Genomic DNA, 27,367 nt, shown 5'->3' on the forward strand with positions numbered 1-27,367 from the left:
TTATGTTGAAAAGAATGGTTAATATTGATTGTATTGCCTTTTGATTTTATTCTTTGATTGTCATATGTAAAGTTTTGATCTTTGCTCAAAAGTCAAACTCATGTCTTGTTTAAATTTATTGTTGGTGGATATGTTTGTTTTAGCTGTAAAGTTGTTTCTTTTATGTTGGAAAAATAGTTACTATTGTTCGTTTCGCCTTAATAAAAATAGTGATTGATTAAATCAAGAATTTTTCATTTACTTGTTAGTTATTTTAAGGGATCTCCAAAATCTTCATATAAGAGATGAAGTGCCAGCTTTATTTTTCATCCACGATGTTTATTCCTCTTTTTTCGCATGTTTTCAAATTTGCCAAAATGATGAGAAAGTTCAAATTTTTGTGGCTAAATAGAATTATTTAGATATTTTCGAGTCATGCATAGTATGATTATGAAACAATATTTCACTTTTAGAAGTGCTAAATTTTATTCTAATTTTCTTGCACCCTTTGGATTGTTATATGTGCTATTTGTGAGTGTAAAGACTTGATTCGTGTCTCTCATTGATTCATAATATCAAAGGAGAATCAACGATTCTTAGAAATATAAACCATAGGCCATTACACATTTTTTTCATAAAATTTTGATTGTAATTTAGATGTATGAATTTTTGTTAATGTCGCCTTAATTGAAATTTAAAGATTCTCTTGCATGAAAAGTTAACCTTTATTTTCTTTGGTTATATGGATTAGTATCTATGCTTGTTCAATTTTAGAAGTCATGAGTATTTTCCTTGTTGCCTCATCCCTTTACTTTCGCAAGCTTATGTTGTTTGTTTCTTGTATTAATTTATTGAATATGGCCTTCTTCCTTTTACCCTTATTCATTCTTGTATGAACATAAATCATGAGGCATATAAGTGGGTGTCTTTGCTTTGTATTTTATTTGTTGACTCTCATTCTTGTGCAACTGTGCTTATCATTGTCATTCAAAAATTGGTTCTTGATAGTTTCTTTTGCTTTGAAATGTGTCACTTTTATGCCTTGAACGTATATTAATTTCTTTATCTTTTCTTTGCATGCAAAAAAATGTCTCGAGGCCAAATAAATTCCTCTCCTCTTGCATTTTGTAATGGGCCAATAAGGTCTAATCCTTCGAGTCAAGTTTGAAGTTTAAACCTGAGGTTCATTACATAGCGTACGGGTGCTAGAAGATAGACGAAGAAGGAAAGTGGATCAAAACTCATTGATAAAGTCACTAAGAGACTTGAAAAGTCTCAATTTTTATTATTGTCTTCTTTTTATTTATTCATTTACTCATTTATTTATTCATTCATTTCGGTCTCGAAGCCAAAGTTGTATTTAATATAGGTGGAGCAAGACTCGAGCCAAAGGCTCAAAAAATAATTTAGGACAGGTGAAATGGGTCGGAAGCCCAACTAGACTAGGACAAGTCTCGTTGATTTGGGTCCAATAGCCTAAATCCTTTACTTCCTCCTCCCTTCCCCTTTTATGTGTTTATTAATTTTGTTTAGACTTAGTTAAAATCCCTACTAAGTCGCCTAAATCTATTTTACACAAGTCTTTTAAAAAAAAAATAAAAAATCAAATCACTATTTCAACAAATTAATCTTTTCAGAAGTTAATCAAAAGATGTTTTCAAACAGTCCGGATAACCACAAGTTAACGGACGTTTTAGGTGCCTAACGCCTTCCTAAAATGTTAATAGGAATCACTTACTCGGAATCTCTAACTTAAAACGATTTTCCCGTTTTGAACCGTTTTAAGTAACTCTTTAAAGGTTTCTTAATTCCTTTTCAAAATTAAGTGGCGACTCACTCTCAAAAGTCAAAATTTCTCCGCAAAACAATATGAAACTTTGGTTCTTGAATAATTTAGCACAATTCATTAGACATTTTATAAATAAAATTATTGTTAAAAGATTAAATAAAAATAACATTTAATTATCCTATGAAACTTTGGTTCTTGAATAATTTAGCATAATTCATTAGATATTTCATAAATAAAATTATTATTAAAATATTAAATAAAAAATAAAATTTAATTGCCCTATGAAACTTTGGTTCTTGAATAATTTAGCACAATTCATTAGATATTTTATAAATAAAATTATTATTAAAAGATTAAATAAAAATAACATTTAATTGCCATACAAAACTTTGGTTCTCGAATAATTTAGCACAATTCATTAGATATTTTATAAATAAAATCATTATTAAAAGATTAAAGAACAAGTAATAGGTTTTCATATATGTATGTATTATGTTTTTTTGAAGAAAATATAGGGAATAAAAAAACTTTAATTACCTTGACTTAAAAAGAAAAAAAAAAAACTTTAGTTTATTTGAAGGATCTTCGAAAATAATTTGAATTTTTTATACTTTATTAAAAATCCCGCAATAGATAAAACTATTTAATTTTAAATAAGCTAATGTTATACGTACAAGGCACGTGCGGTTACACTAGTGTAATTAATTTGTTTTGAACCTTTGTTATATTTTCGATATGATTTAGCAAAATTCAGATAAAATATAATTTTAAATTAACTTGATATCATCCATTTTCTTTCTTTTTATTTCTCAATATTTACTTCTTGTAATTTTGTATAATTGCTTGTATTTTTTTTTAATTAGCAAAACTGATTAACTATATTATTATTATTTTAATTTTTGAATTAAAGTAGAATTATAATTGCTTATAATTGCTTGTCTTTTAAATTATATTTAATTGGGAATTTAAATATTATTTCTTGTCATTAAACGACTAATTGGGTTATAACTGCATTATTATTATTTCTTGTCATTAAACGGTCAATTGGGAAGTTACATGAAAAGTTATTAATGCATAATATATGTACCTTAAATTCATTAATAATTCTTGTATAAATTAATTTTAGTTGTTCAATGAATTTAGGGAATAGAAAAAAGTTATTGTATTAATTAAGAAAATTTGAAGGGAATTTATTTAAAAAAAGACTCACAAAATTATATAAATCTTTTCACAATTATGATCAACTTATGACAAAAAAATTATGATTATTTAGCACTACCGTAAACAATATAACGAGAATGTGAGGGGGAGGGGGAGGAGGGAGCAAACAGAAAAGAGACATATCTATGGGGTTGGGGCAAGAAATTTTTATAGTGCTAGTAGAAAACAGGACAAAGGAGAGAGAAAAAAGTGAAGATACGGAAGTCCCAACCAAATCTTTGTTGGGTCCCACCTCCCCAACATATATATTTTATTTTTCTCCCCCTCTATTTGAGGTTAGACTTTGTGGTATGTCTGAGAAATTCAAAATATCGTAATCGTATGCCAAGAGTTTTTAAGTTTTTACTCCATTCCTCTTTAAATACTAGATATATTTCACTTCTTTGGGGGTGTGGGGGGGGGGGGGGGGAATTTTTCTAAAATTCGCAACCGCTACATCTTCTGTTACAACCTCTGTTGTTCGAGTAAGCACTCTGTGGTAAGCACTGTGTGCACACTGGGTAAACCCTTCACTGTGCAATGGCTCGCAAACCACACAAGAGATGTAAACCGCACTGGGTAAACCCCGTGCGACGAACTCAATTAAGAAGACGTTAGGGATGGATCGAACTCGCAACCTTCGCTATGGAAAGTTTCCCTCAAACCAACTCAACCACCCCATTGGGGGCATATTTCACTTTTTAATAATCGAACTATATAGTTTAAAATAATACTTCATCCGTTTCATTTTAATTGACCCTTTTTCTAAAAGTATTTATTTTAATTTAATTATTTCTTTAATGAAATCAAGAGAATTTATATTATATTCTTTCAATACTATCCTTAACATTAAATGACTAAATAAAATGTATTTACTCAAATTAATATTTTTAAAACATAATTAATAAGGTTAATTTGGTAAAATAACCATCCTAATTAATATTTTCTTAATGGGTATACCAAGTCCATAAAAGCCAACTAATATAAAACGGAGAGAATACTTTAAAAATATACTTTAATTATATTAATATAAAAATGTATTACTTATAATATTTTTTATATAATTTTAAAATATTTATTTTTTATAAAATAACAATAACATATTTAATAGAATTTTATGAATAGAATTTGAAAAAAATTAGTGATAGAGTCAGGATTTTCATTAATATTAAGAAGTAATCAAATAAAGAAGTCAAAAGAAGTTCAACTTCTATTATATATACATAAAAATATATTTGATCATATATAAATATTATAATTTTCTATCGATGAAATTCCATTGAACCCTAGTTGGCTTCATCCATTGAAAAGGATGAACTATGCCCAGTCTCTATAAAGAAATAAATATTGAATTTAATTTAATCTTAAAAGTTAGTTGGTACCAGAGAAATTGTTCTAATTTATATTAGGAGATCATTTTTTCTTCACCTCACCAATGTGTAAATTTAGTGCTTATCTCTATCTTGTGAGAAGAAAAGTTATTTTAAATATACATTCAAATAAGTTATAACATAATTAAATATGAAAAGAAAATTAGTGAGTTTAATTTAAATTTAAAATATTAAATTAATTTTATTTTTATTAAAAAATAATTACTCGAAAAGCAAAACATGAGAAGTATTTTAGAACGGAGGGGGAGTAGAAGCCAACAACATTATTGACAAGAAAATCAAATCTCATGAGATCACCTGCTGGAATTTTCCTTTGCCCAATATTTATTTTCTTGTTTTTCCTTTTTTTTTTTTTTCGCATTCATTGGATTATTATATGGTCCTATTGGACCAAATGTAATGCCATCGCTGCCTCGTTTCTTGTCGTGACAAACATAACGGTGGTCCGCACCCCACTATGCAACAACTCTCTTAGATATTAATTGGATGTTTCTTTGTTTGAAGATTTGCAAATTATTTTGGAATTTTTACACTACATATATAATTATCTAATAAATCATTTAACGAAAACAATCTTCATAATTAATTTTGTAAGATTTATTCAGTATAATCGATGTATAATCTGTATATAATCAACGTGTAATTTAATTCAACAATCATGTATTGAAAGAATTTCTTTTTCAAAATTATTTTCTAACCCATTAAAATTCATAACTTTTCACGCACATTTTTTTTTCTCTTTTGAAAAAATTAATGAAGATAATAGAAGTGGAGATGGAGAGTTAGAGGAAGGAGAAAGGGGAGAGTTAGAGGAAGGAGAAAGGGAATTGGGGTGGGGTATAAGAAGAAATACAAGAAAATGGAGTGGGGTGAGGGGTGAGGGGTTGGGGCTTATGAAGAAGATGAAGATTGGGTGGGGTGAGAGATAAGGGGTGGGTTTCTTTTACACATATATACATATATATATATATAAAATTAAAAAAAGTGGGATCATATCAGTTTTTTAATAGAAAAATAATTTTTTTTTTTAATTTCATGTTAGTTTATGGGGTGAAATTGATACACTTTAAAGATATTAAGGGGTAAATAAATGAAAGTTAAATTTAAGTGTTAAAGTGAATTTAGCGGATAAATTCATAGGGAAAAACATGTCTTTTTCTCTATATACTATAATCAATTATATGAGTATATACATTTGCTAGGCTAAAAATATGATAGAGGCTCAGAGTACTTTCAAATATATAAATTTGATTTCTACGTTTCTGGAGTTTCACTGGTCGAAAGCCTTTTCCTAAAATTTATCCATACTCCTATGCAGTCATGGTAAAGTTGAAACCATTGTATTTTGTCCACGTTCCAAAGAAGTATTATGAACGAAATATTATTTTTCAACACAATTTCTTTTGATCCCAATTTATGTGAAGGTGTTTGACTGAACTTGTGATTTAAGAAAAAAGATAAAACTTTTGAAACTTTCATCTAAAATAAGTGATGTAAATTTATGTGTCTATTAACATCTTATTAAGAGTAAAACGAGAAATTAGTTAAAATGCTACTCCTGAAAATAGAAATGACTCGTTCATTTTTAGACCGACTAAAAGAAAAAATTATCACCTAAATTGATGTGAAAAAAAAAAACATATATCATGCTTGGGTTCTGCTTATCGAAACTTTTTTTTTTTTTTTGGTTAATTGCTTATCAAAACTTCAAACTCCAACGCCGCGAATCTATATTGGAGTTGTTGTGTTTTAACTAAAAAACACAACAATCACATATCCAATGTAGCTTTATAAGTAGGATCTGAAGAGGGTAAGATGTATGCAATCTTGCCCCTACCCTTGAGAGATAGAAAGATTTTTTTTCGATAGATCATCGACTCAAAAAAAGAAAGCAATCAAAGTAGGATTCAAGAAAATGACAACAAATGAGCAACGTACAGGACAAATGACTTAACAAATAATAATACACATTAAAGAATAAAAGACAATATGAGTGCTAACTACTAAATAGCCTCGTACTTCTTCAACAAAAAGTGTGACTACATTCGACGACTCACTACCTTAATAATCTAAACAATTTTTTCTATTCAGGGTCCATGTCCTTTGTAAGGTGAAATTTTGTCACATGTCTGATCACTTCCCCTAACTCTTTTCAACCTACCTCTATCTTGTAACACCTGTTACGACAAAGCTCTCACACTTCCTTACGGGCACATTCGTGTACCTTCACTTCACGTGTCCGAACCATGTCAAGCTCGTTTCGTCATTTTGTCTATTACAGAGGTCACTCTCACCTTGCCTCGTATATTTTTATTCCTAATGATATCTCTCATAGTATATGCACACATCTATATGAACAACCTCATGTCCACTGCTTCATCTTCTGAAAGTGAGCATTCTTTTGCAAACATTTTTCCTTATACAACAATGTTGATTTAACCACTATTCTATAGAACATAGGCTTAAGACTTGTCGATGTGTTCTTATTGCTCCAGAACCATGAAGGTGACCCTTCATTTCCCCCACCTCGTCTTAATACAATGTTAGATCATCATCAATCTTTACCTCCTTAAATTATTGACCCAAAATACTTAAAACTCTCTCTTTTAAGTATGACTTGTGCATCAATCTTCACTTTTACCTTCCGAATCATGCATTACCTCATTAAACTTACATAAACGTCATTTCCATCTTAAAAAATAATCATTTTTCAATTTAGATCCACATAATAACTAAGCATTAACCAGCAATCCCAAACTTGCCATTCATACTAGTTTATACAACAAAACATTGAAATGTCAAATTATGTTTTCACAAACACCTCTACTCATTCATGGGCTCTCAAAGCCCACATACTCTCTCTCTCTTTGGGCTAAATCTTGTACAATGGGCATACACAAACTCATTGGGCCTATAATTTTTGTCATCAATTTAGATAGATGGGCTTTATTTTTCCAACTCCGAAACCATGGAGTGCGCCGGGAGGGGAAGCCGAACACCATGCTCCGGTCCGGCGACGAGACGTTGCCGTCGCTGCCAAGCAGTAGCTTATTGCTCCATCACTCACCAGGTTTCTATGAAGAATCTGCTTCTTTTATTACTTGAATACAAATTCATCTAATATTTTTCTCTGTACACCTAATAGCTTAACTATTACTAGTAATTTTCTTCCACTCTTACTGATATTCCCTCCGTTCCAAAATAGTTATCATGTTTCGACCTTCAAAAATTATACGAAAAATGGTATAAGCTGTAACTTTTCTCATTTTAATACTCCCTCCGTTTAAAAACAAATACCTACTTTCATTTTAAGTCCATTTAAACCCCCCTTTCTTTTTTAGCAACTTTTTAATTTCAATTTTCACATGGCATGACATGTTTAAAATCACACACATTTTGGTATATTTGACATATCTTTAATTTAACCTCAGATTCAAAAGTCTCTTTATCAAAATAGGTCATTCTTTTTAAAACAGAGGGAGTATGATAAAATACTATATCTTAAAATGCTGGTCAACTGGTAAAAAGAACCGATGGTAGTATGATATTGTAACAAACCGAATTTTCACTGAACACGAATTACAACTTAGAATGCGAGCAACAAAGTAATAGCCACACAAAGTAAGGAAAGAATAATGGCGTAAGAAGGTAATAAGAAAGGGAATCCAGAAGGGAGATGAGAGACAACATAAAGCCAAAGCTTCAACATAATTTCATAACCGTTCTTTCTAATCCTAACTCCTCTTTAACAATAGCTAATTAGGTCTGGATCCCAAATATAACTCTCCAACATTCTACTTGGCCCAATAATATCAACTGGATGGTCTTATTTATCTCTTCTAGCCCGTAGGCCCTTATGGAGTTATAATTGTTAACAGCAGATATACTCCTGTAAGTTGAATTAGCTTCCTTAAATTTCATGACCAGTCAAATATACTTGAACAAACGAGTACTAGTAATACTCTCTCATTTCATGCTACGTGGCATGTTGAATTGGTACGCCCGTTAAGAAAGCATTAATTAGAGTGTATAATTTCTAATTTGCCTTTATTAATGATGTTTTAGATCTCTAAATTTGACTACAACTATTTAATACGAAGGGTAGTATGAAAAAAAAAGTAATAAAACTCACTTGATTTGCTAAAATGGACAAGTAAATTGTAATACTTATTTTTAGTATAGGGTCAAGTAAAATGAAATGGAGGGAATAGAATGAACAACCTTTTATGGTTAGTTTTAGAAAATGTTTTGTAAAAGAATTTTTGCTCCCAAAATAGCAAAGGTTCGTTTGGTAGGAGGAATAAAGGAGAATAATTTTGGGATAAAATATATGATTATTTTATCCTGTGTTTGGTGAGGGATATTAATTAGTGGCTAAATTTATACTTTCAACCAAATAGAGTATAATTTTATTCTCAATATTAATTCTGGGACATCCCACCTTATCCTGTGTATGAAACGAACCCTTAGGAGTCGTTTGGTAGAGTGTATTGGAAAACTAATGCATGTATTAGTTTAATGTGTATTACTAATACCTTGTTTGGTATACTCTTGCATCTCATGGATAACTAATGCTTGCATTAGTTATATACTCTATTGTGTGTTAAGGTGTGCATTACTAATACCACAAACTCCATGGTATTAGCAATTCAATAGATTCAATACATGTATTAACATATATAGGTACATATATATGGATGATATTTTTGTAAAATTTTTTTTTTTTTTTTAGAAATTATTTACAACAACAACAAACCCAGTATATTCCCACATAGTGGGGTCTGGGGAGGGTAAAATGTATGCAGTCCATACCACTACCCCTGAGGGAGTAGAGAGGTTGTTTCCGATAGACCCTCGGCTCAAGACGAATGACCGTAGACCAAAAGGCGAGCAAAATGAAAAAATAATAGAGAAAAATCATCCACAAAAAAGAAGTGCAATTACCCAACCAAAGACCTCCCCCCAAATCTAGAACTACCAACCAAGCTACGCCTAACCCTCCTACTTATAGACTACGACTCGACCACACACCTTAGCCCTCTAACTTAGTACTCTTCCTCCAAACCTTTCTATCGAGGGTCATGTCCTCAGTAAGCTGTAACTGCTCTGTCACGTCTAATTACTCCTCTCCAGTACTTCTTCGGTCTACCCCACTTGAAACCCTCCAAGGCCAACCTCTCACACCTACGAACTGGGACATCCGTGCCCCTTCTCATCACGTTTCAAACCATCTCAACCTCACTTCCCGCAACTTATCCTCCACCGAAGCTGCTCCCACCTTTTCCCGAATAATCTCATTCCTGACCCTGTCAGCCCTCGTAAATCTGCACATCCAACGCAACATTCTCATTTCTGTCACCTTCAAATTTTGGACGTGAGAATTCTTAACATGGCTGGCTGGACCGCAGCTCTATAGAATTTATCCTTAAGCTTGAGAGACACCTTCTTATTGCATAAAATTTTCGAGGCTAGCCTCCATTTCATCCAACCTGCCCCAATACGGTGAGAGACATCCTCATCAATCTCTCCATTCCCCTGGATCATAGACCCCAGATACTTAAAACTATCCCTCTTACAAACCGTCTGCGACTTCAACTTCACTACCACATCGTCCTCTTGCCTCGAGTCACTAAACTTGCACTCCAAGTACTGTGTCTTGGTCCTACTCAACCTGAATCCTTTAGATTCCAGGGTTTGTCTCCAAACCTCCAACTTATCATTGACACCTCGGCGCGACTCATCAATCAAAACTACATCATCCGCAAAAAGCATACACCAAGGTACCTCCCCTTGTATATTCTGCGTCAACACATCCATCACCAAGGCAAATAAAAACGAATTAAGAGTCGATCCCTGGTGCAACCCTGTCAAGACCGAAAAATGCCCGGAGTCCCCTCCCACCGTCCGTACCCGAGTCTTCGCCCCCTCATACACGTCCTTAATCGAATGAATGTACGTCACTGGGACCTCTCTCGCTTCTAAGCATCTCCAAAGAACCTCCCTAGGGACCTTGTCATACGTCTTTTTCAAGACGATAAACACCATGTGCAGATCCCTCTTCCTCTCTCTATACTGTTCTACCAGACAGCCTCCACACTAGGTGAATTGCCTCAGTCGTCAAGCGTCCAGGCATAAACCCAAATTGATTCTCCGAAATAGGCACTATCTTCCTCAACCTTCGCTCCACCACCCTTTCCCAAATCTTCATCGTGTGACTTAACAACTTAATACCACGGTAGTTGTTGCAACTCTGAATGTCCCCTTTGTTCTTATATAAAGGGATCATCGTGCTCCATCTCTACGCCTCGGGCATCTTAGCGGCCTTGAAAATATTGTTAAACAAATGGGTAAGCCACCTCAACCCTGCTCTGCTAGCAAACTTCCAAAATCCACCGGAATCTCATCGGGCCCCGTCGCCCTGCCCCTTCGCATCTTGCGAATAGCTCACAGATTTCCTCCACCTTAAAACGCCGACAGTAGCCGAAATCGCGAGATTTCTCGGTGTGCTCCAACTCCCCTAACACAATACCTCTGTCCCCCTCATCATTCAAGAGCTTATGAAAATACGACTGCCATTTTTTCTTAATTAGAACGTCCTCCACCAAAACTCTGCCATCCTCCCCCTTATTGCACTTCACTTGGTCCAGGTTCCGACCCTTACGCTTCCTAGTTTTGGCAAGCCTATAAAACCTCTTTTCTCCGCTTCTCTCCTCTAAACTCGAATACAGTCTCTCAAAAGCTGTTGTATTAGCAGTCGTAACTGCTAACTTAGCGTCTTTCTTGGCTAACTTGTACTCCTCCTTGCTTACCAACTCCTCCTCGTCATCCTTACTCTCAACCAACTTAACGTAAGTCGCCTTCTTTGTCTCCACTTTCTTCTTAACTTCTTCATTCCACCACCAATCCCCCTGATACCGGCCAGACCAGCCCTTCGAGACACCCAAAACCTCTCTAGCAGTTTCCTTAATGCAACCCGCAGCCCTATCCCAAACACTGTATAAGAAAAATACAAGCATAAATAATACAAGCATAACTAATGCAAGCATAGCTAACACAAGCATTACTAATACAAGCATTACTAACACACCATATTTTGCATTATTCTTATACACTCTACCCCTTATAGTATAAGAACAGGAAGAACTTTATATATTTTGCGTTCAGGTATCACACGGGAATGTACACAAGAAAGAGTGTCAAAGGTTGGAACAACAAATGAAGCTTGCCCATGTTTTGAGTGATTTCCCTTTTTCATTTTCTGAAGAATCTACTTTTCAGGTAAGATGTAAAGAAACTTTTGAATTATTTTATTGATTTGTCCATGGAAATGCTTAGGCAAAACATACTTGGTTGTGCTTTTTAGGTGTGTGATAAACGGGAAACAAGATGTTCATGCTTGATAAAACAGGGCATTCACCGTGTAGGAATGTGGTTGTTCGAATGCAGCTGTGGCGCATCAACTGCTATATTGGGTTGCGCAAGGTTGCTTGCTCTTTTCGTGATAAAGTGTTTTATTCTTGATCAGCCTAGCGAATTACAAGCTTTTTAATTTTGCAGTGCCTTAGAAGATGCCTTATGTATTCTCTTGTCTGAAAGTTAGTTATTCCGTACATATTTGTACTCCTACTACCTATGTTCTTTTATATATATTAGCAGATTTTCTATAATCAAGCTTAATATTTGTCAAAGATAAAGTTTTTTGGGTCATACGATACGGTTTGGGAATATTCCTTGCATTTTCTGTGTCTTTCCAAAATGAAGAAGTCCAATTTGATCTCTGCTGTTAGACTGATTTAAAGAAATGCTTCTAACCAAAAACCATGTATGGTATCTCATCCTTAAGTTTTGTTCGCAGGCTCGTCAAAGGCTGGGACCTTTCTAGTACATTGTGTCCTTGTAGAGGTAGTGTGCTGTGCTTCAGACAATTAATACCAAAATACATGCTTGTCTGGAATGCTAATTTAAACTAGTATATAAATGCAGAGCCATCCACTCCCTTACCAAAGCTACTTCGTGGTTGGAAAGAATATTATGAATGGAGGTGCATTCCGCTATATTCTCCTGTTGCTTTGCTACTTCACTGGGTAGGTTGGCTGTACACAAACATTAAGTTGAGGAGTTTGTAGTAGCCATATTACTTGGACAACATACTTTATTGCTGCTTTGTTTTTAAATTTCTTCCATAAGGTCATTCTATTTAAGGAGTATGAATTGCTTGTGAAGCTCTTGGAAATATCAATGTTTGGAGAAATCAATTGTGACACTCACTTGTTTATTCGTTGTGCTATCTTTCTTGTTCTTTTTCCAGCCATTGACGCTGTATTGGGCTATTAAGATGGCAGTTCAAGGGAACCTGATTCCTGAAATTAGTAATGAGCTACGCATACATTATTTAGGTAATCTCCTTTCCCCTCCCCTTGCTATAAGGGGCTTTTTATAGACGAGAGACTCCCCTCTCTTTGTGGCCGTAAAAGTTGTTAAATGACAATCAGAGCTAATTCATCCTTCAGAAACCTAAGAACTTTCGGAGCTCCTGTTTAATATGCTACACAAACCACTGCTCACTCTTCATCTCCTTTCGAGCTTGTTTTCCAAGTGCTCATTATTTTGATACTCCCTCTGTCCCATTTTATGTGTTGCCATTTGATCGGGCACGGAGTTTAAGAAATAAATGATGAATTTGTAAAATTTACAAAATTGCCCCTCTTAAAATTTACTTTTTAATTATCTTTTTATAAAGTAGGACCCACTGAGGATAAAATGGGGATAATGCCATTAAATAGTTACCAAATAAAGAAATATGACATTCATTTTGGGACGGACCAAAAAGGAAAAGGCGACACATAAAATGGGACGGAGGAAGTACTAAATTTGGGCTCTTTCTCTTGTTTGAAATGTGAAGGTCCTGAAAAAGAGCTTCATCAGCTTGCCGTTTTCAGTGAACTGCATGCTGTTTTTCCAGATGTTCGAATACATATTGATTTTGTGGGACCTGCAATTCCAGTAGAAAGGTTTGATTGCCCACCTTTATTTCATGTTTCTGGTTTACTTACTTTCTACTGCAAGTTCTAGTTAATTAGCAGGAAAGGAGAGTAGTCTCATTGACCTCATTGTAAAATTCATGAACTATTACCGTGCTTATAATCTTTTCGTGGATGGAACATTGGAGACAGTTGGTCCTCATTCCTGCTGAAAGGAAGTAATTAGCATTGTTAATTCTTGTGAGAATCTTAAATGCTGGAGAGGGTGTCATAAATTGATGGCTTCTGGAATGAAAAGTCAAAAAGAGCATACAAAAAAAAAAAGGTTTAGAAAGAAAGATGAACTTAGGAGACAATAGATGCTTGATATAGTGCGCCCTTGGTTGAGCTCTGTTCAGAGAATAATGCCTGCTACCCATCTAATGGTTGTAGATGGTGCTAAAAGAAAAGTGGCTAGAACGGGATCCTTGCCAATTACTAAATATTTACCTTGGTAACCTGATAAATGCATTCTGCTAAGCTGTATAATACATCACGTTCACTCTAACCTCTAACGTTCTTTGATTGTACTTCCAAAGTTCATGGGTATCTTGTATACATTTGCAGATGATTTATAATCACATTTTTCTAAATACCGATCATATTTTGCTTTTTAATGATTAGGAACGGTGAGAGAATTGTACTTCGTGATTATGCTCATTGTACAGAGACCAACTGCAAGTGTAAATGTTCGACTGAGAGTTTTGGCCTAACCTCATTACAAACTGGATCTTCAGCCATTACATTAAAGCTTCATACTGGTTATTATCATGATTGTTATAAAGATCTTCTGAAGGTCACTCAAACAACATTTATCTTTGCCATATGTTTTCTTCCCTTGTTGGTGTTACTCAAATGTTGTAAGCTTCGTCAGGGCTTTCCTCCTGATCTAATTATTGCACCGAATGCTGGTGTTGCTGCTTACAGGAGCTGGCTACAAACCATTGTAAGTCTTTTAAAGCAAATACTTAATTTTCAGACTATCTGGTGCTTGATAGTTGATGCTATAACCAGGATAGACATGAGTTTCATATGAAGGTTTTTACGTTTAGGATTTTCTCAACAGTGCATGAGACCTTTGCAGAAAGCTAGCCAGGTCTCGTATTGCTAAATGATTTTTTTTCCTTTTAACCTTTCATCCAGGAGCTGTTAAAGGAGAGAAAAGTTTCTGCATTTTTCTCCGATTACTGTGAAGAAGCTTGTAATCTGGCGACTAGTTGCATAAGCTCAGTGACTGGGGCTTCACCTACCATTCCTGTTAGTCTTTTCACGCCACTCGTTATCCATTATTTCTTTCCAAATATTGCTCTGAAAGATGTCTATTGCTTCCAACTCAATTCATTATATTGAATTCGTTTACTTGCTTTGCAGATCCAACTAAATCCTTTTAGGCAACCCCTCGCAGTAGAAAACAGTGCCCTGTTTCTTCCATGCTACTCAAATTGCTTCATCTTTGGGATTTGAACGACCTTCTTGGGAGCGTCTAAGGATGCAATGGCTTGACTCTATTACAAAATAATAGCAGACTGAGGAGTACAGTGTTGAGATCAAGAAATGCAAGTGTGGAGTAAAAACTTATTCGCACCCGGTGTATACACCAACTAATGTAATTTACCATGGGTAAATGATTAAATGAAGTAAAATACATGTTAATCAATCATGGTTAAGTTATATGAACTATAAATTCAAACACATGGTATGCATGCATTGACTTGGTGTATATATCAGGTGTGAGCAAGTTTTAACCCAAGTGTGGCCTGATCGTCAATGAATGGGATTGAGAATCATAGGGTCTTAGATTCAATTTCCAACAAAGGCAAGAACAATAGATGATTTCATTCTCTTTGGTCTAAAGCCTTAATAGAAAGATTCACATGATACATGTGGTGGTGGGCAAGAACGCTAGGTAATTTTTTCTCATTGATCTAAGCTTTCGTGGATAGAGTTATGCGGTATTGGATATTTCAAAAAGAATAAATATTATATGTTACTAATTAGCCTTGAATGGGTGGTTAGTGAGAGGATATTAAAATCTCCCCTACTGTTTATATATTTTGACCAAATCAATTGATTCTTTATTAGGGGTGTAACTGCACCATTATTTATATTAAAGCAATTTTATTAGTTGTTACTCCTTCCTATTAATACCAAAACCGTTGCAGCAAACACTACAACAATACTTACTACTTAATACTATTTCATTGCAGATTTTGAGTTTTTCTTTCTATATATACAATACTCATTCTCATTGGTGGAGGGGTGAAAAAATATATTTACTTTATTCTATCTGTATACGTATTATTACTTTACTACTATTAATAATAAGTGTGAGAAAGCAGACAACTTTTCGTCAACATGCCTGCTGCTTCACCCTTCAGCTGCTCTGTGATTTTACTAAATTATCTCTAATTAATTATTTTAAGTCATTTATATATAAAAAAAATTAATAATATTTAATTAAAAAAAGGTAAAATAGATATTTATGACATTACTGTTTCAGTTGTTTTAATGTAGTTTTATTATATCACTCTAATTAATTATTACAAGCCATTTAAGTATTAAAAAATTAATAATATTTAATAAATAATAAAATAGACATAAATGATAAATTAATTTTTGATGTTTTAAATTAACTAAAAATTACATATATATACAAGGTAACTTTACCTTGTTACATAAAATCCCATATTGAAAAAGAAATTACAAAAATTCCAAAGTAATTACTTAAATCCCTTAAATTCACTCTTTCTCTATCATCCCCCTCATACATATCAAAATACCATATTTTGCTCTTATTTTAGTGCAATGATTTTTTCTCCATATATGTGTTCCTTTATTTACGCCTACAATCAAGCTAATGTAATATTAATACTCTCTCATCCTCCTCCTATTTGAGTCACTTTTATAATTGGAATTAAAGATGTACACTTTCAATTCACGTAATAAAAGAAATTGAATCATTCTTTTTCCTTATTATCGTGTAGCCAATGTAATGTTACAATAACACTAATTTTTTCTTAAAATCATTATAATCTTGTAGATAATTAATGTATAAAGTGAATATTATACATTTTGAAAAATTATATTTTAATGTATAAGTAATAATATATCAGACATTGTACATTAGTTATTTTTCGAAGACTAATGTATAATATAATTCTTCTGCTATATATTTCATTATTTTATACATTAAGAAGTTCTTATTACATTTAAGACGCATTTTATGTATTATTTGGTATTATACAATTAGAAAGTATTAATATTGTATAGGGTTACATTATACCTTTTGATAAGGATACAGAAGTATACATGTTTAATGTTAATACTTAAATGTATAGTATGTCATTATACATTACGGCACATTATTTTTTAAATGTATATTGTGCCCACATACATGTGCAATTGTTGTATAATGTTATCTTTTAAATTCCAACTTATCTGTTATTTGCATTGATTCAATAAATACATCACATATTGAATAATAAAACTGAATATATCAACTGTATTTGGATATATATTATTCTTATTTAACTATTTTGTTAACTGATGTTTATTTTTTTCGTGAATTTTAAATTATTTATAATAAATTTATATGATTCCGTGAATGAAAGATAATTTCTTTCATCAAAACATACTTTGGAAATCAATTTTCTAGGAGCTTAATGGATCTTATCAGTGTGAATACAAATAATCCATACGTATTAATATTGCTCCTACTAAAATAAAGGAAAGATAATGAAAAATAAATATCCCCACTAGATTTTATGTTATTTTATGTTGTTGTTACATAATTTTTAAAAAGGTTTTAATTTAAATTATATTTTATTATTGTTTATGTAATTTATTACTACTAAAAATAGTATAAGAAGGAAATAATAAGAATTTTTTATCTATTAAAATGAATAAACAACATAAAATATTGTAAATGAGAACAATTAATAGTGATGTTTAAGATTTTTTTTTGAATTTAAATTTCAGTTACTATATTTAATCATACACCACATAATATCTGATTTCTCTTTCCATAAATATAAGCAAATCTGATTTATCATACATTGCAGCAATGTATAAGGGCCTATCTAATGTATAAGTATATTTTACAAACTAGAGAGAGAGAAAGCTTAACGACATTATATATAAATACATTCACTATAGAAGGAATTTATGTGGTTTATACTTAAATTAATAGGACATCTTATATGAGACTCATTTAAAAAGTTTTCACACGTATGTTTGCTCCATGATTTTATTATATTACCCCTAATTAATTATTGTAAGACATTTACGTATAAGAAAATTAATAATATTTAATAAAAAAAGGTAAAATAGATATTTATGACATGCCTGCTTTAGCTGCTTCAACCGTAATTTTACTATATCATTCCTAATTAATTATTATAAGTCATTTAGGTATTAAAAAGTTAATAATATTTAACAAAAAATAAAAGTGACATAAAATTATAAATTAATTCTTGATGTTTTAAATTAATATGACATATTATATGAGACTCATTTAAAAATTTTTCACAAATATTTTCTTATAGTAATTTTACTATATCACTTCTAATTAGGTATTATAAGTCATTTAGGACATATCTGCTTCGTTGCTTCAATCATAAAATTTGATTGACTCTAGGATTATTTCAGTGCCACTTAAATTGGAATAGAAGAAAAAATATTATAAATCATAATAATTAAAAACTTAAATTATTTTAAGAATATAATTAACTATTAATGCCACAAAAATTTGGATAAGGATGTAACATATATTATTTGTAAATTACATAAAGAATATTATAAATTACAATAGCTAACAATTTAAAATATTTAAAGACATATTAAAAATATGATTGATAATCTAAATTATATTTGTATGACATAAATCCGGGATAGTTTTGACATTTTATAATTTGCATGTTTTAATGTTTTAATTTAGTAATTTATTGATCCAAATGATGTTTTCAAATTTAACATGTTTTAAAAATTTAGTACTTTGTTTATTTTATTATTTATTTTATTTTGATAAAATATTATATATTTAAAAATTATGCAAAAAAAAAAAGAATTATAAGTCATAACTATTAACTATCTTATAATATTTTAAAAACATATAATAACAAATATAATTGACTTTTGAAATTCTAATAGTGTCACATAGGTTGAAATAAAGCAAGTAACATAAATTATTTGAAATTACATTAAAAGATACTAAAATCACAACGATTAATAACTTAAAATATTTTAAAAAATATATTAGTAAAAATTTGATTCTCTCCAAATTCTAAAATTGGGACAAAGCGAGTAATATAAATTACTAAATTACATAAAGGTACTATAAATCACAATGATTAACAACTGAAATTATTTTAAAATCTATATTAATAAAAATTTGATTAACAATCTAAGTGCTATTTGTGCTACATAATTTGAGATAACATAAATAACATATGTTGGGCCCGTGCTGGCACGAGCTACAGTATCTAGTACATATATAAAATTATAAAGAAGCAGACACCTCTTCGTCGACGTGCCTGTTTCCTCCGTGATTTTACTATATCACCCCTAATTAATTATTATATGTCATTTACGTATTAAAAAAATAATATTTAATAAAAAAAGTAAAATAAAAATTTATGACATGTCTGCTTTATCTGTTTCAATCGTAATTTTACTAGATCACCCTAATTAATTGTATAAGTCATCTAAGCATTAGAAAATAATAACATTTAATTAAAAAATAAAATAGATATAAAATGATAAATTAGCTCTTAATGATTTAAATTAACTTGACACCTTATATGAGGTCCACTTAAAGTTTTTCACAAGTAATTTTTATAGCAATTTAGGCTGCTCATGGTTGACATGCTTGCTTCAGCTGTTTCAATCGTGATTTTACTACATTACCCTACTTAATTATTATAAATCATTTACGTATTAAAAAACTAAAAAAATTAATAAAAAATCTAAAATAAACATTTATGACATGACTGCTTCAACCGTGATTTTACTATGTTACCCTTAATTAATTATTATAAGTCATTTACATATTAATAAATTTAAAAAAATTTAAAATAGACATTTATGACATGACTTCTTCAGCCACTTCAACCGTGATTTTACTATATCATTCATAATTAATTATTATAAGTCATTTAAGTAGTAAAATTTAATAATATTTAATAAAACATAAAATAGATACAAAATCATAAATTATTTTTTGATGGTTTTATAAGTCATTTAAGTATTAAAAAATTAATAATATTTAATTAAAAAGATAAAATAGGCATAAAATAATAAATTATTTTTTGATGTTTTAAATTAACTTGATGTCTTATATGGGTCCACTTAAATTTTTTTTTACAAGTTTTTGTTATAATAATTTTACTATGTCACTTTCAATTAGTAGAATAGAAAAAAAATTTATAAATCACAATAATTAAAAGATTAAATTATTTTAAAAATATAATTGACTATCAATGCCACAAAAGTTTTAACAACTTAAAATATTGTTATACAAATTTCATCAAAATATAATAATATATGCCTAACTTAGAATTTATCAATCAAACAAATGAAAATTTTAATTAAATGATAGAATTATACATAACATAAAATTTTTAAGGATCAATATTAGACCGTATGTAACATGGCGTAAGCGGACTAGTATATATACAAAGTGAGAAGAGGAAATGAGAGTGGTGAGATTTCTTCCTCCCATATAGAAAGTATTGTACTTCCTCCTAGTTTTGAGTATGATGGATCTTCTTCTTTTACTTAATCTTTGTTTGATTCTGAATCTTAGTTTATACTAGAAAAGTTTGTTGAATCTTGGGAATACACTCACATCGGATGAAATATTCTTAAAAATAATGTCTAATATACCTCAAGTTTTGAAAAAATAAATGTTCGTGATAGAATATTTTTCGTAAGATTTACAATATGTAGTATATTTATTGATGGAATATAGCACCTAATGAAACTAATGAAATTTAGTGGAATTGCGGCCAAGCTGCCTGATTCTGTATTCCTTGGGATGATGATAAAATGTGACCTCACTTCAACTTGGAGTTCGGTTGGGTGAAAGTCGATCTTTTTCAGTAAATAGCAAAAAGCCTTTGTTTTTATGTATCTATTAGGGAATAGAGTATATAAGAATGCTACATGATAAAATATTTGTTTTGTTTAGGCTTCCAATATTGAGACAAATTATAAAACTCTCTATCTGTATTTTGGCCCCCAATAATTTAATTTTCATCTACCACTTGCCCACATTGCGAGCACATTTCAATGTATTATTTATACTAACAAAGTTACAAAGGGGCGAATAATTAATAACGAAAACAGTGAGGCTGCAAGTAAACAGACGTGCTAACGTATATTTTACTTGCAAGTCTGCGTGTGATAAAGGTGTTTGATGGCTTAGGGTAATTTTATGATAAAAAAAAGGTGTTATAAATATATTTATATTATAGTGAATGTCTATCAAGATCTAGTTGATATCTATCAGGATTTAAAGTATCTTTAGTCAGAAATTAGGAATATTTTCCCCTATAAATAGAGGAATTTCGTTCATTGTATTATCAATCTTATGATCTCTCATCCTCAAGAGAAATAAAGAAGTCTCTAACCAAGGTGAGATTATAAATCTAAAGGTAATTTCAAGGTTAGTAATTCCTTATGTTATCTGTGTTTTCCTACTAATAATATAATTATTCTTGGATTTGAGAAAAAAATAATTGGTTTGGAACCATTTATGTTTTAAATTTAATCCTCAAGAACAATATTATTAAAAGGGAGGATAATATATTGGGTTTAAGTCCCATCGATTTATGCCTAAGACGCCTTTATATGGATAAAACGTTGAGTTTGAATTTTAATGCACCATATTGATGATACTATGATGGCTAAGGCAAAATAATGCGTTTTTAATGAAAAGACATGAAATATCTCTCGTTGAACATGCTCCATTCTCTGAAGTGAATGTGGTAGCAGTGCATAATATGTCTGAAAGAAGACAAGTGATTGAATGCGCGAATATACGCGTGGAGGGACAATATGATAATGATCATCAAAAGTGATGATATTTACACACATATTATGATCATAAAATATGTTAGAGAAAAATTCTCTAGATCATATATATGCCTCGATTTGCTCCTGAAATAGGATTATCATAAAGGAGGTTATAAGCTATCAGAATTTGACAGATTTAAGGCACGATTATATTTCATTCTTGAAAAATGTGAAGCTTATTAATTCAAACGTGCACTTGATTGTGATAGTATCACAACTTACCTCCGAAAGAGGCTGAATAACTAAGAAAGTTTTTTGAAATTTACTTCTAAATTAGTAAATCTGAAATTTATTCTGGTAATAGTAAATCTGAAATTTACTAAAGAAAAAAGTACATGTCATGGTAAACTTGGATTTTGCTAGAATAAAAGTTCATAAATTGATATGAACGATTGTGACATCTCGAAGATATTCATATTGAATATTAGACATGTATTGAAGAACTAGAAGTTCTTAGAGAATTATTATGTCGCTTGTTCTTATGATAAGTTGGTTGGACACACTAATGTTGGGATTGAATTCCTTAAATCCGAAAAGTATAAAACATGAATATGGGCCCATTCATCTATCATGTGATATGTTGAAAAGATGCATCAATAAGCCGATCACATGTACATTCATTGTCAACCTATGTTTGACATTCATAAAGTTACTTGCTCAATATAAATTGAGCATAATTTTCAGATTGTGTAATCAAGATAATTCATCTTGATGATGATGGTTTAGCATTGAATGCCTTTCATAAATAGCTGAACCATTACTAATGAGAATAAAGTTTTATGTATTGGTATGAAATATGATATGTTGCATACAATAACACTTGTATGCATTAGTCCAATATATTATGATTATTTCTTTCCTCTCAATTAGTTCAAGGTCAGGAACCAACTGTTCCATCTAATAGTTTTGATGTGCAGTATACGATTAATGAATATACCATGATGCACAAAGATAGATTCATCAAATAAGATGGAGGATGTATATTAGTTTTCCTAACATAAGGGGGAGATTATAAGCAGCTAAGAAATATGTTCCGAATTATCATCAGATCCTCATTCAAAAGATAATTCATTTCAAATGCCGAAAGTATCTCATATTTAAGCTGCAAGTGCTCTTATTTTGTGTCCCTGAAGGACAAAGTCTACGCATACGTGAAGCGTGGTAGACCAATCGATTCCAAATGAAATAATTATTGAAAAGGATAAGGAGCAAATAATCATAATAAGAAGGCAGTGTGCTCTTGAAGAGCCTACGACATAACACTTCATGAAAACTTATGAGAGGTTCAGGTACCTGGAAATAAAGAAGTGATGAGATCTCAAAATGTTATATCCCATTGTGAATCGATACAAAATGAGAAATCATCGATGATATCTTTGATTCAATATTGGTACAATATTGTTAAAGATTACGAGGATCTGAATTCTACGTTAATTTAAGCATGTTGACATGGAAACATTTATCAAGTGACATGAAATGATGTATCTTGGTAAGCGTAAAACTTATTTGATTTGCATTCCAGACACTTGAAGATGTTACACATGAAAGGTTGAATATTGTCACTTGACAAAATTTATATGAAAACTTCTTTAAGGATTCAAAATATAAAAGTTTTTGGGAAACTTATTGATAATCCTTATATTGTATAAGCTTATAGCTTAAAAATTATTGAAACTCTTGGAGAGTTTTCAAAATAATAGATTATTTGTTGAAATGAGAAATATATCAAATTAGATTGGTTATGAAGTATCATATCTTAGTGCAAGTGATGCACTTATGTATCATGCAAATACTACAAGGCCCGATATAATCTTTTCAGTCAATTTGTTAGCAAGGTATATTTCTGCTCCTACTAGGAGACATCCGAATGGGATAAAACATATGAGCTTGTTTTATTCTAAAGATTGCAGTCTCGATCTTATTGATCATACTGATGTTGGGTACTTATCCGACCCGTATAAATCTCAATCTCAAACATGCAATGTGTTCACATGTGGGGATACTGCCATATCTTAGAGATATACAAAGCAGTCCATCTAGCCACTTCATCGAACCATGCTGAGATAATAGCTATTCATGAAGCAAGCCTAGAATCTGTATGATTGAGGTTCATGATACATCTCATTCGAGAAAAATGTGGTGTAAAATATGACAATCTACCTAAAATTTTCTACAGAGATAATGCAGCATACATAGTATATCTTAAGGGAGGATTTATAAAAGGAGATAGAATGAAACACATTTTGCCAAAGCTTTTCTATATACATGAGCTACAAAAGAATGATGATATTAATGTGCAATAGATTCGTTCAAGTGACAATGTGACTGATTTATACACCAAATCTTCTCCAATTACAACTTTCAAGAAGATGCTGCACAAGATTGAGATGGAAAGGTTCAAGGATGTTCTCATTAGGGGGAGTTGATATGCATTGTACTTTTTTTCCCTTACCAGGTTTTGTCCCACTGAATTTTCATTGTAAGGTTTTTAATGAGTCAACCTATATGTGTATTATTAGAGATGTGTACTCTTTTTTCTTCACTAGATTTTTTTTTCCACTGAATTTTTTTCTAGTAAGATTTTAACGAGGCACATTATCTATCTAGACATTCAATGGAGAGTGTTATAAATGTATTTATATTATAGTGAATGTCTATCAAGATCTAATAAGATCTAGTTAATATCTATCATGATTTAAAGTATCTATCTTTTAGTCAGAAATTAGGAGTATTTTCACCTATAAATAGAGAGGTTTCGTTCATTATATTATCAATCTTATGATCTCCCATCCAAAAGTCTCCCCTTCTCTCTATTTATTCTTCTTATTCTTTTTTATATTTTATAACAGGTTGATATGGTGAATTAACATATGTTAAGATGGCTAAAATGAATCAGATTAACAAAAAATATGCAAATTTGAATTTATGACGTTAAGGACATATATGGATTGATAATGTAATCGAGAATTATATTAAATCTTTTTCAATAGTGGAGGAATAAATATGATAGTTTTTACTTTAGAAATTGTTAATCGTTTTAAACCAAAAGAACTTTAAATTGTTCTCATCAAAGACTAGTCTAAGTTTTTTTCTTTTCTTTCTCTATATATAATTATCAATCCGTGAAAATGCATAGATTTTCAAAAGCCCTCGATGCATGTTAGCGTGACTAGCTAACGTCCGCACCTTGATCGGAAAATGGCACAGGGAAGACCACACACGAAGGGGATTGAGACTGCAAAGCCAAATCAGGTGTCGGGAAGAGTACTGCAAGGTCAAATACGACGAATGGTAAAGTCCCTATGGAGCAATGACCGCCTTTGAAAGAAGTAACCCCTAAATCTACTGGTGTAGTGCCACTGGTGATGACAATAGGGCCTAAGGGTCCAGTAGCGTCGCTGACAGAACTAGATGAGATGGAAGAGGAAACATCCAAACATGCTCAGAGGAAGTTAGATCTCGATTCAGAGCCGACAAAGAAATGGGTCAATTTCTTTGGTTCCAATGGAATGTCAGCTAAGGAAATGAGTCTCAATTATGTAGCTCCGGTTATGAAGAATGGGGAGAAGGTCATTGAGCTCAACAAACAGGAATTTGATAAAGATATCGAGGAGTGGAAGCAAGCAGTCTTGTATGTGGTCAGGGATTCTCCTACAATTAAGGCTCGTTTGGTATAGTGTATTGGAAAGTTAATGCATGGATTAATTTAGTGTGTTCTATTTATACCTGTTTGGTATGCTTTTTCACCTTATGTATAACACCCTATTGTGTATTAAGATATGCATTACTAATACCTCAAAATCTATAATATTAGTAATGCAATGGATCCAATGCATCATTTAACATGATTAAAGATACAATTATCCCTTAAAAATTATTTAATTCCTGTTATTTTTAATATATCAAACCAAACACTGCATAAAAAATACAAGCATAACTAATGCAAATATAGCTAACACAAATATTACTAATACAAGTATTACTAACAAATCATATTTTGCATTATTCTTATACACTCTACTAAACGACCCCTTACTGCAATAGAACAATATATTGCTCTTCAAGTCAATACTGTGAGTAAACCTAGAGTTTTCCATCATAATGATGGCTTCTTCCTGGTTAAATTTTCGAATATGGATGATCAAAACAAATTACTATCATGACCCGAGCCAAGGCCTTGGACATAACGGACATCCCAGATTAGTGAAGGTTCGAGAAGACCTCTTAGCATAGTATCATAAGCATAACCATTATTTAAGTACAGAAATAGACCCAATGATAAGAAGTTTAACTTCAAAACCAATTAATAAAATCAAACTCTATAATACGACATCAGTTTACATCACTCTACGAAGCCTTTAACATCACGAATGAAATTCATAAGCCGGAACATGGCCCCGATGATACCATAAAATAAAATAGCCAGTATAAATAGAAGACACTATGGGCCTGTTGAAAGATAGAGGGCTCACCACTTTCTACTTGCTGTCCCGAGAAAATGCTAGTGATGTAAAGAACCACAAAATAATATCTCCGAACCATGTAGCGTTCGGGGACGATTAGTACAATGAGTACCGGCATGTGACCCAAGGGAAGAGACAAAGCAATTTATAAAGCAATTAGTAAAATTCATAACATAGTTCATAATAGATCAGATATGGGAAAGAAAATTCAAAATATAAAGACATAATCCTTTGAAAACTTTAATTGTGAACTATGTAGTTTGCACCGACAGTAAGTAACCCGCAGAATATATAAATTCGGTCCATACGCAATCGGTGGAGCCTCAATCCATATTTGCTACATGAACTGAGATGTCATTTGACCATCATATCAGATCATTCTCATGGACGAAACATCATAAGGTTGTTTCGTTAAGGAGCGAACCATCCCTAGATCAGCAAAATGTAAGTTTCAGGTATTGGTCAGTAGGACTTACATCTTCTTAGTAAACTATATAATTTTCTGTAAGCCAAATTAAAACATTGTTCATAAACATTTAACCATAGAATCTTTCATAAAGACATTCACATTTTGGTATCATTATATCAATACTTGCAAGTCATACATATAAGGCCATAACCATTTCACATGTTCATACATCATTAGCCCTATTATTTTGAAGACTTAAACACCTTTAAATATATCCCTTAAAGGTTAAAGGTTTCACATTCAAATATCAACATTCATTTCAAAATCAAGGGATATAATAGTTTTATTTCTCTCACGAAAAAATCAAGGTTTGAAAAACAAAGTGGTTTATAAGAGAAACACGACTTTTTGACTTCGATATGTCTCAATATAATTTCATAACAAAAGAATTTCATAATTCAATTAGTAAATCTCAATTCTAAAGTAAAAATAACAATTTAAAAGCAATTTCATTGAAAATGATTCACAAGCTTAAGTATTTCCTCCTTCCAAAAACCATTCAACAAACCCATATCCAAAATTCACATCAAAATCACTTTTGTAATTGAAAAATCAACCACGAATAGATTTAATTGAGGGGAGGGTGGGTTGTTCAACATACCCTGGGTAAGGATTTGGGAATAATTCTTGAAGTTAAAAACTCTAGTTTTAGATCTATAGAGCCCATTGAAGACTTACTTAATTTGAATTTGTTCCACATACCCCTTGATGATGAATTTGATGAGAAAACATTGAGAAGAAACTTTAACCTTTGATCTTTCTTGAAGCTTTAGGGTTGGGAGTTTGGGATTTTTGAAAGAGAAAGAAAGTGTCTAGATCTGAGTATTAGGGTAAATGATCATGTAGAAAACATTTTAAATAAAGAGAAAATGGTTTCTATAGAAGATTAAAATACCCCTAAAGATTTTTCAGAATTAGGTTTCACTACTTGGTCCATGGATCGTGAAAACTTTCACGGCTCGTTAACCATATTCGTGGAAATC

At 31.4% G+C, this 27,367-nt stretch overlaps 1 protein-coding gene across 5 annotated transcripts; it reads left to right on the forward strand.

Moving 5' to 3' along the window:
* The first annotated feature begins 7,269 nt into the window (after positions 1-7,269).
* On the forward strand, positions 7,270-15,510 carry LOC107848128 (zinc finger MYND domain-containing protein 15). 5 transcript variants are annotated; one of them, XM_016692812.2, is made up of 11 exons: positions 7,272-7,429; positions 11,524-11,637; positions 11,723-11,841; positions 12,215-12,261; positions 12,343-12,443; positions 12,668-12,755; positions 13,262-13,370; positions 14,004-14,175; positions 14,254-14,325; positions 14,523-14,636; positions 14,751-15,510. In XM_016692812.2, exons 1-11 carry the CDS (start codon positions 7,328-7,330, stop codon positions 14,841-14,843), a joined length of 1,131 nt encoding a protein of 376 aa, XP_016548298.2. In that variant the 5' UTR covers positions 7,272-7,327; the 3' UTR covers positions 14,844-15,510. The 5 variants fall into 5 exon arrangements, with proteins under 5 accessions (XP_016548297.2, XP_016548298.2, XP_016548296.2 ...); XM_016692813.2 differs by having other exon boundaries at positions 7,274-7,429; positions 13,322-13,370; XM_016692811.2 differs by having other exon boundaries at positions 7,270-7,429; positions 13,322-13,370; positions 14,004-14,325.
* The last annotated feature ends 11,857 nt before the right edge of the window (positions 15,511-27,367 follow it).

Source organism: Capsicum annuum, chromosome 11 (assembly GCF_002878395.1).
Source record: "Capsicum annuum cultivar UCD-10X-F1 chromosome 11, UCD10Xv1.1, whole genome shotgun sequence".
Classification (NCBI taxonomy): Eukaryota; Viridiplantae; Streptophyta; class Magnoliopsida; order Solanales; family Solanaceae; genus Capsicum; species Capsicum annuum.